Here is a 14,480-nt window from a genome sequence, read left to right on the forward strand (position 1 = left end):
GGCAAGTAGTATTTGCTGTTCACAATCTCCATTAAACACGTGGATCGATATGCATCCCTTGTGAAGGGGCCGGTAAGATGGAGAGAGGAGTCAGAAGTGTTTCTTCTACTACTGCCCCCTTCAGGGGAGCGGATGAGTCCCTTCATGGAAACGAGATGAAGCTGCTTTTCTCACATTGATCAGACCCGGAACAGCCAAACTAATAACAATGATAATAATAATAAAGAAAATAAATAAACTAGAAAAAAAGAAATTGAGACTTAGATAGGTTAAATGATTTCTTTTGGATTAAACATCTAGTGAGGAGTACAGTGTGGACCTTCGACTTTGGTGTGTCTGCTTTCAATACTCCATGCTCTTAACCACGGTATGATTGTACCTCCCGGTATTAGGATGAGGTTTATGTAGGGGAAAATAAACTGGCAAAGGCTATTGCTGTCTTACTCGTCCTTTGCCAAATAGCTGTAGCTCTTCTGAATTTTCTAAAGGATGTGGTAGTGAGTTCATTAAAATAACTTAGATGGAAGAACTCCAGAGTTTATTACAGAAAAGATACAAATTTGAACAGAAAAGGTCCTGTTCGCCTCTCTAGGTGTAGGAAGAAAAGAAAACGGAAGAGAGTGACTAGGCTGCTAGTCTTGCCAGGCCTTTGCCAAGGAGCTCGACTCGGGTCAGAAAGTAATAGGAAGACTGTATTTGTTGGTAATGCCTAAACTCAGATAATGTTATTATTTTCAAATTGCTATGTCTGTAGTTTTCTTCATTTGTTTCACTTTTCACTTAGCCATTTATTCACTACTTCTAACCTAAACACCCTGAACCAAAAATATTTGATTCTTTGAGTGGGAATGGGTGGAGTGAGGAGGAGAGTGAAGACGAGCCAGTGAGAACCACAGGAACCATGTTCATGTGTCATAACCCGGAGCTCAGGACCCAGAGTGGGGGTGTTTGAGTGATGGTTAGAGGGCAGGTTGTCCTTATATCACCTCACTACAGCCGCTTAGACGAACCAGATTTAGTGATCAGAGCACATGGTGAAACCAGAACAGCAGTGATTAGCAACGCAGAAGGAAGAGCATCACCAGGTTTGCTCACCTTCACACCCCATCTTCAGACAGCTGATGGCCGAGAACGTGCTTGTTCACCTTGTGGTCAGAAGCCCTCCTGTTGGAACAATAGGCCTTCCTGCCAGAGTGAGAAACAGGCTTCCACGTAACGTATTTTTTTTAAGACAGTAAAAATAAAACAAATCACCATTGGCCTTTCACAGTAGGCCTAGTAGAGAACTAGTAAACTTGGTCTTAATGAAAATCTCTTTTCATATTTGAGTGATAAGCATTTTGCTGTTTACTGACTTAAGTCTTAAAGAAAATAAAAGAAAGATCCATTTATAGAAAGAAAGATTTGTAACTGCTTCTAAAATTTGTTACTTTTCCTTACTGTGAGGTGTTTATAATTAACATGACTAGATATGGAACAAATGTGTCAGAGCTGGTGTTTACACGTGAATGTTGTTCCTGCTGACACCTCAGGGTACTGCCTCGCTGTTCCAACTCTGCTGCCCTTACTGCCCAAGGGAGAGCTGAATTCTTCCTGGGAACTGTCTTTTCAGCCTTTAGTTAGTTCTTTGGAATATATTTGTTTGTGGTAAATCTTTGTTTTGAGGCCTAAATCTTTAGGAAGAGATCAGTTAGAGCCAGAATGGGTGATCAAGTTCAATAATACCATGTTCGTTTCTCTCCCCTTCCTGAAAAGATAAGGACTTACTTTCTCTGTCAGATATATCTATATATGAGCTTAATGAGCTAAGTCTGAATTTAGCTTCTAAAGAAGAATTGCCAAAATATTTCAAGAAATTTTTGCAAAATGGTTTCTATTTTGTTAAGTATGCCAAATAATAGCACGTAGTTTGTAGCATTTTAATGAAAAAATTTCCCTGTATTTGTTTTTGAGGATTTGATTTTCAGTGGCACTGCATACAAGGATCGCCTTTTCTTCAAGGTATAATATGTTTTTTTGCCTCCTGGTTATTTGAAAAAACCTTATGGGATTCAGCAGTCAATTCACATTCATACGCTTAAAAAGGAAAATTTTAAAAAACAATTCTTTAAAATATTTCATTACTTGGGAAAGCCTGCTTATCACTTTTCCCTCTGTTTTGGCAAATCACTTCCCTCTTGTGTAGAGAAGCCCTTGTTAAGGATCATTAAAAGCAATTTCTTTTTTTTTCTTTTTAAAGCCCTAGATAGTACTTTCTTGATGACCTTATTTTATTTCCTTAAATCCTAGAAAAACTTTATCTTGTTACATACCAGTGGTGGTTCTGTAGAATTCCATAAGGGCTGCTTGGAGTGTGTCACTTGTTAAAGTATTTGTAATCAGATAAACTTATCTGTGAAACTTACCTCTCCACATGTATAGTCAAGTTCCACTGATCTAGGCCTGTGTGAAGTGAGTAGTGACTTTCTTCTCCAAAAATCGCTTTACATTTGCCCTTTAATGCATTTGCACGTATGAGGTTTGTCTAGTATGCATTCCAGTGGTTAAAGGACAGGAAATAGTCCTGAAATCAAAGCTTGCAGAGGGGTTATTTGCCTTTGAATTCTATGACTCCCGTGTGTTTGGAATTGTTTTACATAAATCCATGTCTTAAATGAGCGCAGGTTTGAATTTTTTACATATGTTTTTCCTTTCATTTTTCTCAATCATAGATTGTGCTTAAACCATGATTTCTAAGTCTTTCAAAAGCTTTGAGTTAATCTCCTCAAGCCACTGATTTATTTAAACTCACTCAGAGAGGATGGAGAGATGAATCAAATGAAAGAGCAACAAATACTCTCTAGAGTTTAAATAAACTAAGCAAGAGGGAAGGTTTTTAATGTCAAAATGCTTAAATAATGGCGTTTACCTAGTAATTTGCCTTGCAAAAACGAATTGCAAAAAATAAGAACTTTCACTGTTACATGTAATTACTACTGAAGATAACTGTGAAGGCAAACAGTATTACCTCGTTTTCAAATGCTGAGAGGAATACACATATAAAGCAGTACTGGAAGGAAAACAGTTCTTCCCCTCCTTCCAGCTTGTTGGTGAGAGGGGAGAGATGAGAACAAACCAACCCTGCAGAAGCCATTTGGATATGTAGCTCTGAGGCTTGAGGGAAGGAACCATGGGAAGTTTAAACGTCAATTATTGAACCATTCTGGTGAAAAAGATTTACCCCGTTAGCAATTAACTGAAGGTACTAAGTATGTAAGAAAAGCGTATATTATTTTCAGTAGAATTACAGCATTAATTTTCCTCTGTATTTGCCCTTAATTTTTATGCCCTTGAACAGAAACATAATACGAATGGCTTACCTATATTTTCCATTTTGTTTTCATTTGCAGTTACTTAGAGAGATGAGAAATGTAAACACAGGAGGGGAGACTTCTGGAAAGTACAAACACATTACAATGGCTTTATTCCCTATTGCTGTTAGATGCATTTTCTTAGAACAATAAGCACCTCCCCTCCAGCAAAGCAACAATGTATCATATGGCTGAGAGATTTGCTTTTGTTGTATTTGACCTAGATTAAACCACCAGTGATTAGTATCCTGACATTTGCTCTTAAGCCAAAAGATCAAATATGTTCCTGCAAAAGATTGCTATAGTTTTCAACAGGTACTGAATTATATGTAATATCTCTGCAAATAATTACATGTGGCAGAAAGTATCATGACCCTGTGACCCTTTTGTTTATGGGATCTGGGGGGCTTGGGAGGTACCAAGTGGTATAGAGTCTTTGAAGAGTCCAGGGACTGGGATGGGGCTTCCAGGATAGTAGGTACAGTCACTCCCATTCCTGCCTTCTAGTTTTCTTCTGTTTCTTCCCAGGAGTCTGTGCCTTCAGCTTCTCCAACTGGTACTCCCAAACACAGTGCGAGGAAAATGACAAGCATGGAGGACCCGAAAGGGACCCATTCCGAGGGGCTGTTCATGATGCCTCCTGTTGGAATGAGTCCAGGCAGCCAGAAGAACGACTTCGTGCCAAGTACTTCGACCAGGCAGCCAGGGCAGCAAGCCGCACCCTCTGCTGGTCAGGGTTCCAGGAGTCCAGGTAAAAGAGGAGAGCGGAGCTGCACGATGAAGGTGGGCAAATGCACGAGACCATTGGAGGAACCTAAGGGGGGCGATGCGTCCCGTACAGGCAGGTGCCCACAAAGTGGTAGCATGTCTTTAGTGATAATCCGATTTTGATATTGATTTAGAAGGCTTACGAACGTTAGGATGTAGATTTAACAGCGGGTGACTTCTGGAGTAGGGTTAAATTGGTAAGACGGTATAAGTAAAGAGATTTAGATTGTCTGTTAGGACTTATATGTCAAAACAGTTGCCGCCAGATGGTGAGTATAACTAGAACAGTTCCTGCATCCTTAGACACATTCTTGCAAGTCACGCTTTAATTCTAGAAAAATAAAAAAGAACTCTGAAAAAAATATTAGTGTGAATTAGGTAACAGAGAAAATACTATGAGTGACGGTTTTTGAAAGACATGAACTGCCCAGTTATTGGGCTCTTCTCTAGCATTTGACAATTAGCCATTCCAGATGCAAGCCTAATTTTGGCCTTTTGGTTTTCTGGATGGGTGATGGATTGGATAAGTGAAGTGTTGCTCCAAGGAGTGTGGGAAGCAGAATATGATTAGCCCCCAAAATCAGTGGATGAACATCAGTCCACTATGGTTGGACTTGGAGAAACGTGGGACGCTAGCTGAGGGAGGCTGCCGAACGTCTTTTGTTAGATAGATGCAGGGAATGGTTAACTCCTTGTAGTGCCTTGTAGTCCCAGAGGTGACAGTAAAGTTGGTTTATGGTTACATTGCTGATTAAAGGAGATTATTGTAGTCCTCAGTAAAAGACTGGGTATTGAACACTCACTACGTGCCAGACGTTGTGGCACATTCTTTCATCAATGTTTGCATTTTATCCTCATGATATAGAGTTTTATTTTTATCCCCATTTTATAGATGAAGAGACAGAGGCTTAGAGAGATTAAGTGACTTGACCATAGTTTTGTAGATGTAGATGGTAAATGGTAGAGTTGGACTATGAATTTAGGCAGTCTGACTCCAGAACCTGCAGTCTTAACCTACCTGATATTGCCTACCAGTCTATATATGCATAACAAATACATACAGCATGGGGTGGGGTGGGGCTGGGGGCACACATACGGCCACTCAATACACGTCTTCTGTTGCTGTTGTCATCCTGGTGACAATGATGATTAGGAATAAGGCCAATTTTACATACATTTAGAAGCCTATAAGAAGCGATTTGGGATGTTTTATAGAAAGATCTCTTTCCTGACAATATTTCTCCTCCTGATTTGCTGTTTGTTTCTGGAATTCTATATGTGATTAAGATTGGGTTAAGGTAGTGGTTTTCAAACTGCTTCTGTATATCCCTGGGATTCCATGACAACCCTAGGAAATCTCTGAAGCCCTTTCTTTGTTCGCATCCCTTTTCCCCTTCTGCCAGACCAGCTCCACTTTTGTCTACTTCACATATTTATCAATGCAGTAACAAGGCAAGAAGTAATTCAATTAGTGCCTGCCTAATCCAGGTGTTAACAATGTTTTGTTCTCCTATATATTAACACGCTATGTTCTCCTGTATAGTAACACGCTATTAGACATAGTTCCTGCCATCATGTGAATGATACGAGAAAGCCATTAAATAAGCTTTATATTGACAGATTAAGATAATCTTAATCTAAATATTGCCAGATTAAGATAAATGTTATGGGAGAGACAGAATGGTGTAAAGCGAAAGAACAGGACCCAGTTGAGAAGGAGAGAGGAGGGTATGCTGTGGGTAAGACTGTTCAGACAGCAAGGAGCCTGGCACGTGGGGGAAACAAAGGCCAGTGAGCCCGAGGCTTCATGGGCAAGGTAGAGAATGGCTTGAGATGAGGTTGGAAAAGTAGGCAGTGGGCTTATGCAGGGCTTTACGGGGATTTAGGGGAGTTTCACAGAAAGAACTTTGCATTAAACAAAGCCATCAAAGTATATAAAGGAAGAGAATGTTTTGGTCCCACTTATTTTTTTAAGGATTACTGAGGTATTTTGTGAGCAGAATGGTTTTGTGAGGGCAGACTGGAATTGTATGGGTATATTGGAGGGGAGCTTATGGTGGTCTAGGCAAGAAAGGAGGTGGTTTGGATTAGATCAGTGCTGGTGGAAATGGTTACGTGTGATGTTTGTTTGGAAAAAATAATTTTGCTGCTGGAAGATTTTGTAAACCTTTGGGTAACATTATCTCTACACAAGACCCCTGTGGGATCTCCTTGGGAGGGAGCATATTAAGTCCTTTTCGTCAGAAGCCCTTTAGCCCCAGTTAGTGTCTCGGGACAGCAATGAGGCGCTGAGGGGATGTGGCACAGTACGTGCTTGCACGCAGGTGGCGGCCCGGAGATGGCCAACCTGCGGAGCACTGTGGACGGAGGTCTTGGTGCCAGAGTGGAGACTTCTGGTCACCCAGCTTTCTGACGCAGGCAGTGCTAAACATTTTCCAAAGACAAAAGGAACTTTTTTTGGCTTTTTAGTTTTGTTCTGGTCCAGCCCTTTCCGGGTCCCATTTTCTTCATTGTCTCTCTTTCCTTGGGTCTGTGTAGAAGACCACGTCTGCCTGCTGGATTGCATTGTCGTCGATCTACAAGACATGGACATCTTTGCTGCAGAGAGACGCCCACGAGAGTATACTAAGGCCTCGGAAGACAGTAGTGGAGACCTGATCTTCCCTTCCTATTTTGTGCGACAGACGGGAGGAAGCCTCTTGACTGAGCCTTGTAGACTGAAATTGCAGGTGGAAAGGAACTTGGACAAGTGAGTGGTTTATATTCAAATAACTGTCTGTTGTAAGTAGAATCGTAATAACTTGGAAATCAGTGCTGTTAATAAGTCTGGAAGGGCATAGGTATTCACTTATTTTTTCATCTATGTAACAAATATCTATCGAGTCCCTACTATCTGCTAGACGTGAGGGCTCCTGTGATGAAAGAAAAAACTTCTGCTGTAATGGAGCTTACATTTTGTTGAGGGATATAGGAAGGTAAGTATATGATTCTAACTTAGTGTTTGATTCCGTGTTATAAACTGTGTTGTAGGATTGTAGTGGGTGCCTTGGAAACAAAGAGGAAGGGACATGAATTTAGCATGGATTTTGATGGGAGTAGGGAGGTAGTGATGGCAGGGAAGGTATTTGGAAGAAGTGACATTGGATTCTATGTTCCAAATACGGTAGATTCTGGACCTGCTATTGCTGTTTACCCTGGAGCTCCATTTAATGAGAATAATTGTTTAGATGCTGTTTTGCCCATTTCACTCTGTTAAGCCATCTGAAAGTACTACATAAAGACTGATGAACTGACTCTAATTTACCTTTTAATTGGCTTCAAAACACAGGATGCTTAATATCTGTAGTTCAGAGCATGGCTTCAGTTGTCATTAGTTCCATATCTGGCTGGGAAACTTACTGAAAAGAAACATTCCCGACCCTACCTGAGAGACCAGCAGAACCTGACTCTCAGGGCCTAGCCTCAGGTGTATATTAAAAAGGTCCTCTGGTGGCGCTTATGCTCGCCTGGCTCCTGTGCGTGGACTGGGACTGCTGGTTACAGTGTGTGATGCCTTTCAGTTTGGAGCACTAATTTTGGAGAAAGCAGCAACATTTGCATCTTAACTTCAGGGAAAGATGAGGCATGGCTTTAAAGTAATGAAAGAGATTTTCATTTGTAGCATTTTGAAAAGCAGTGTCACTACTTTTCCAGGGTGTGATTTTAATCCCTCTTTGGCTACTCCCTTTGCAGTTCTTGGGCTTGGGCAAGTCATTTAATATCACTGTTTTGTTTCTCTCTGGATTAATGATAGTTTCGCCGCTCTCACTGAGATTTTTGTGTTTCATTCTTACTTGTTATTCAAGTGCTCCCTGGCTGGCTTTCAGTTATGGTTGGCATGGGCTGTATTTTATTTTACTGGCTTAGAAGTCTTAAGAGGAGCTTCATTATTTAGAAATCGAACACTTTGTTTTCTTTTCAAGTAATGCTTTCCAAAAAAAAATGTGCTTTACTACTCTGTTTATCTAAACTTTACCCACTTCCATCAGTGTTTATGTGCAGATAATTATACTCTGTTAGCCCAGATAGAAGGTGACGACTGAACACAAGGTATTCTATCAGCTTCTCACACCACAGACACGGGAACCCAGAGGTTCTTGGTAATCCTTTCCAGCTTTTCTTTGTTGATTGCGTGACTAGTCTTTTTTCACCTTATATGTAGGTTTTTCTCCATAGACAAAGTAGTTTTTTGTATTCCTCTTCCACTTCAAATCCTAACCCTCTACTTTATATACTCAGAGCATAGTGTCTGCAGGATCCACAATGCCCACTTCACCTCTAGGAGGGTAGAGAAAAAGCTCTTCAGTGTTGGGATGGGGTATCTTCCCCCAACCCAGGCATTTTCAACTCCACTCCTACCCATCTCAGCTGAAATGAGTGACTGATTCAGGTTTTATCCTAATGTCCCGTCTGGGCTCATTATGAAACACTGGTTCTGCCTTTAGTTACCACTAAATGAATAAAGAGCTTGTCACCTTTTCTTTTTCATCAAAATATAGTTGCTGTACAATATTATGTTAATTTCAGGTATACTACATAGTGATCAGACATTTGCACACATTATGAAATGGTCACCACTATGAGCGTTTCCATACAAAGTTATTATAGTGTTACTGACCGTATTCCTCATGCTGTGGAGCAGCGGTCCCCAACCTTTTTGGCACCAGGGACCAGTTTCGTGGAAGACAGTTTTTCCACGGTCTGGGGTAGGGGGCGGTTTTGGGATGATTCAAGTGCATTACATTTATTGTGCACTTTATTTCTATTACTATTACCTTGGAATATATAATGAAATAATTATACAACTCACCATAATGCAGAATCAGCGGGAGCCCTGAGCTTGTTTTCAGTTGCCACTCACTGGTAGGGTTTTGATATGAGTCTGCAAGCAATTGATTTATTATGGTCTCTGTGCAGTCAGACTTCTCTGCTAATGATCATCTGTGTTTGCAGCTGCTCCCCAGCACTAGCATCACTGCCTCAGCTCCACCTCAGGTCATCAGGCATTAGATTCTTTTTTTTGAATTTTATTTTATTTATTTATTTATACAGCAGGTCCTTATTAGTTATCCATTTTATACATATCAATGTATACATGTCAATCCCAATCTCCCAGTTCGTCACACCACCTCCCCCACTGCCACTTTCCCCCCTTGGTGTCCATACATTTGTTCTCTACATCTGTGTCTCAATTTCTGCCCTGCAAACCGGTTCATCTGTACAATTTTTCTAGGTTCCACATATATGCATTAATATACAATATTTGTTCTTCTCTTTCTGACTTACTTCACTCTGTATGACAGTCTCTAGATGCATCCACATCTCTACAAATGACCCAATTTCGTTCCTTTTTATAGCTGAGTAATATTCCATTGTATATATGTGCCACATCTTCTTTATCCATTCGTCTGTTGATGGACATTTAGATTGCTTCCATGACCTGGCTATTGTAAATAGTGCTGCAATGAACATTGGGGTACATGTGTCTTGTTGAATTATGGTTTTCTCTGGGTATATGCCCAGTAGTGGGATTGCTGGGTCATATGGTGATTCTATTTTTAGTTTTTTAAGGAACCTCCATACTGTTCTCCATAGTGGCTGTATCAATTCACATCCCCACCAACAGTGCAAGAGGGTTCCCTTTTCTCCACACCCTCTCCAGCATTTGTTGTTTGTAGATTTTGATGATGCCCATTCTAACTGGTGTGAGGTGATCCCTCATTGTAGTTTTGATTTGCATTTCTTTAATAATTGGTGATGTTGAGCATCTTTCCATGTGCTTCTTGGCCATCTGTATGTCTTATTTGGAGAAATGTCTATTTAGGTGTTCTGCCCATTTTTGGATTGGATTGTTTTTTTTTTAATATTGAGCTGCATGAGCTGTTTATATATTTTGGAGATTAATCCTTTGTTCATTGATTTGTTGGTAGATATTTTCCCCCATTCTGAGGGTTGTCTTTTCTTCTTGTTTCTGGTTTCCTTTGCTATGCAAAAGCTTTTAGGTTTCATTAGGTCCCACTTGTTTATTGTTGTTTTTATTTCCATTACTCTAGGAGGTGGATCAAAAAAGATCTTGCTGTGATTTATGTCAGAGTGTTCTTCCTATGTTTTCCTCTAAGAGTTTTATAGTGTCCAGTCTTACATTTAGGTCTCTAATCCATTTTGAGTTTATTTTTGTGTATGGTGTTAGGGAGTGTTCTAATTTCATTCTTTTACATGTAGCTGTCCAGTTTTCCCAGCACCAATTATTGAAGAGACTGTCTTTTCTCCATTGTATATCCTTGCCTTCTTTGTCATAGGTTAGTTGACCATAGGCGCGTGGGTTTATCTTTGGGCTTTCTGTCCTGTTCCATTGATCTATATTTCTGTTTTTGTGCCAGTACCATACTGTCTTGATTACTGTAGCTTTGTAGTATAGTCTGAAGTCAGGGAGTCTTGATTCCTCCATCTCCATTTTTTCCCCTCAAGACTGCTTTGGCTATTTGTGGTCTTTTGTGTCTCCATACAAATTTTAAGATTTTTTTGTTCTAGATCTGTAAAAAATGCCATTGGTAATTTGATAGGGATTGCATTGAATCTGTAGATTGCTTTGGGTAGTAGAGTCATTTTCACAATATTGATTCTTCCAATCCAAGAACATGGTATATCTCTCCATCTGTTTGTATCATCTTTAATTTCTTTCATCAGTGTCTTACAGTTTTCTGCATACAGGTCTTTTGTCTCGTTAGGTAGGTTTATTCCTAGGTATTTTATTCTTTTTGTTGCAGTGGTAAATGGGAGTGTTTCCTTAATTTCTCTTTCAGATTTTTCATCATTAGTGTATAGGAATGCAAGAGATTTCTGTGCATTAATTTTGTATCCTGCAACTTTACCAAATTCATTGATTAGCTCTGGTAGTTTTCTGGTGGCATCTTTAGGATTCTCTATAGTATCATGTCATCTGCAAACAGTGACAGTTTTACTTGTTCTTTTCTGATTTCTTTTTCTTCTCTGATTGCCATGGCTAGGACTTCCAAAACTATGTTGAATAATAGTGGCGAGAGTGGACATCCTTGTCTTGTTCCTGATCTTAGTGGAAATGCTTTCAGTTTTTCACCATTGAGAATGATGTTTGCTGTGGTTTTGTCGTATATGGCCTTTATTATGTTGAGGTAGTTTCCCTCTATGCTCACTTTCTGGAGAGTTTTTTTTTTTTTTTTTTTTTTTGCGGTACACGGGCCTCTCACTGCTGTGGCCTCTCCCGTTGCGGAGAAACAGGCTTTGGACGCGCAGGCCCCAGCGTCCGTGGCTCACGGGCCTAGCCGCTCCGCGGCATGTGGGATCCTCCTGGACCGGGGCACGAACCCGTATCCCCTGCATCGGCAGGCGGACTCTCAACCACTGCGCCACCAGGGAAGCCCACTGGAGAGTTTTTATCTTAAATGGGTGTTGAATTTTGTCGAAAGCTTTTTCTGCATCTGTTGAGATGATCGTATGGTTTTTTTCTTCAGTTTGTTAATATGGTGTATCACATTGATTGATTTGCGTATATTGAAGAATCCTTGCATCCCTGGGATAAATCCCACTTGATCATGGTGTATGATCCTTTTAACGTGTTGTTGGATTCTCTTTGCTAGTATTTTGTTGAGGATTTTTTGCATCTATATTCATCAGTGATATTGGTCTGTAATTATCTTTTTTTGTAGTATCTTTGTCTGATTTTCTTATCAGGGTGATGGTGGCCTCATAGAATGAGTTTGGGAGTGTTCCTTCCCCTGCAATTTTTTGGAAGAGTTTGAGAAGGATGGGTGTTAGCTCGTCTCTAAATGTTTGATAGAATTCACCTGTGAAGCCATCTGTTCCTGGGCTTTGGTTTGTTGGAAGATTTTTAATCACAGTTTCAATTTCATTCCTTGTGATTGGTCTGTTCATATTTTCTGTTTCTTCCTGGTTCAGTCTTGGAAGGTTATGCCTTTCTAAAAATATGTTAGTTTCTTCCAGGTTGTCCATTTTAGATTCTCATAAGGAGTGCGCAACCTAGATCCTTCGCGTGCACAGTTCACAGTAGGGTTCACGCTCCTGTGAGAATCTAATGCCTCAGCTGATGTGACGGGAGGTAGAGCTCAGGTGGTAATGCAAGCAATGGGGAGCGGCTGTAAATGCAGATGAAGCTTCACTTGCTCACCCACCGCTCACCTCCTGCTTTGTGGCCCGGTTCCGGTCTGTGGCCCGGGGGTTGGGGACCCCTGCTGTATTGTATATCCCCATGACTTATTTATTTTATAGCTGGAGGTTTGTACCACTTTACCCCTTCGCCTGTGTTTGCCCCAGCCCCCACCCCTCTGTTCTTTGTACCTGTGAGTGTGTTTCCCTTTTGTTTTGTCATCTTTTTTTTTTATTGCTTTCCCAGCTATAATGTTTAAGCTATTTCTGAGTCTCATGAGATTTTTCTTTATTAATAGATTACTTAGTTAACTCATGTTAGATTTGGGGACTTTCTAAATGTATATTTGGGGAGAAAAGTGGCCTTTTGTAGCTGAAGCATGACACTCAGTCATAACGAACTTGCTTCATGTGGACCCACATGAAATTTTTGTCATTGGAAGTTAGAAATTAATTGGTTGATAATGTAGGTGGGTGCATGTTAGCACTTATATTTGGGTGTGAGCTATGTCAACATTAAGTTAGTGATTTGTTTGTGAAAGTGACCTTTTTCCTTTTTTCATAGAGAAATAAGTCATACTGTGCCAGATATATCTATCCATGGCAATCTCTCCTCAGTCCACTGCTCTCTGGATTTGTACAAATACAATCTGATCCGGGGTTTATTGGAGAACAACCTTGGAGAGCCCATAGAGGAATTCATGCGGCCTTATGATTTACAAGACCCAAGGATTCATGTGAGTGTGATGTTAGGTTCTTCAGTAACTCTCATGGTCTCAGCTGATGGTCATCCTGTGTATCTGTTCCTTGAAGTCACCTGGGGAAAGAAGAAGGAACCACAAGTAAATTAGACTTCATGATATCGACCCCATTTTTAGATTGGCATCGACTGTGAATTGATCAGCATTTTCCTTTTCCAGACTGTTCTGAGCGGAGAAGTGTACACGTGCATGTGTTTCCTCATTGATATGGTAAATGTAAGTCTGGAGCTGAAAGATCCAAAAGGAAAAGAAGGTGCTGGGTCCTTAGCCAGGTATGGCTTTAATTCTACTGTTTTACTGTTAGTAATGGTAATACAAATAATACACACATTGTGCTCTGACGTAGAACAGAGGTTGCAGAGTGGTGGTTCACAGCTAAATGTGGTCTGCCTGCAAGATGCTTTTTGTTGGTCTGCACAGTGCTTTTTAAAAGTTTAAATTCATCAGTCTCTATCAGTCAAGATAGCTGAGGTTAGGCTGTAGTAACAGGCACTCCAAAATACCAGTGACTTAGAACAGTGATGATGTTTTTTCTCCTCGTGTTTCATGTCTGTTATGGGTCTTGGGCTGCTCTGCTCACTCTAGTTACCCTGACTGACAGCAGCTTGCTGTGCCAGCAAGAAAAACAATAGCCCTGGAGTGGTCTTGAATGGCAGTGGAATCCCTGGTAAACCCCGTGGAGCTAGAACGTGGTCCGACAGGAGTGCAAAGGAGTCAGGAAGCGGTTTTGCTATGTGTCTGCATGGGGGGAGCCCCGGAGCTCTCTGGAGCAGCAGTGATGACTGCCTAACTGGCCAACAGTTGAAAACTGGGGAATTGCACATAAAAAGTTTGGATTTCAGCTTTTGAAAATTTAGAAGCTTTGGCAATACTGGGCCCGTGTTCTCAATTGGAAGCATCTGGAAACTGAGTAACAATAACAACTTGGGCAGCCTTTAGATAAGGCATGTGCTTACCCAGCAGTTCACTAATTTATGTCATTTTCTTGGTTATTGTAGGCCAGGAATTTGCGATTACTGGTATAAAACCCTCAAGAGTGCATTGTATTTTCACACTTGATAGTCTTCATTTTCATCTCTTGACAACCATGTAAAGTTGAGCAGATATTACTCCTGTTTTCCAGATAGAGTTTTTGACTAGTGTAAGATCAATCATATGGCTGGAAAAGTGGTTCAGTATTTGAAAACAGGACTTCAAGTCTAGTAATTTTTCCATGGAAGCACTCTATCTTCTATTTTGTATTTCCCTTAAAAATTCATTCAGGCCCGTATCTGATTCAGCTGATTAGAACATGGTATGGTGGAGCCGGGGTCCCAGACTGATTATCTTGTGAGCCAGCAGTTTTTTCTGATGACTGGTTATGCCCTTAGTTTTTTTTCCAACGTGGAGTAAATCTGTATGGATTGCCCATTGCAGCTTT

General features: G+C 40.6%; 1 protein-coding gene across 3 annotated transcripts in view; it reads left to right on the top strand.

Annotated features, from left to right (window-relative positions):
• The window catches only part of VPS13D (vacuolar protein sorting 13 homolog D), a gene marked incomplete at its 5' end in the record, with an annotated part of 242,440 nt that overhangs the window by 49,552 nt on the left and 178,408 nt on the right, over positions 1-14,480 (top strand). For all 3 annotated transcript variants that reach the window (XM_079697300.1, XM_079697301.1, XM_079697302.1), the window contains 4 exons: positions 3,879-4,101; positions 6,657-6,867; positions 12,865-13,036; positions 13,220-13,332. In XM_079697300.1, the coding sequence (XP_079553426.1) occupies positions 3,879-4,101; positions 6,657-6,867; positions 12,865-13,036; positions 13,220-13,332 (719 nt within the window). The remainder of the gene's footprint in view (positions 1-3,878; positions 4,102-6,656; positions 6,868-12,864; positions 13,037-13,219; positions 13,333-14,480) is intronic.

This window comes from Hyperoodon ampullatus (genome assembly GCF_949752795.1).
Source record: "Hyperoodon ampullatus genome assembly, chromosome: 2".
Classification (NCBI taxonomy): Eukaryota; Metazoa; Chordata; class Mammalia; order Artiodactyla; family Ziphiidae; genus Hyperoodon; species Hyperoodon ampullatus.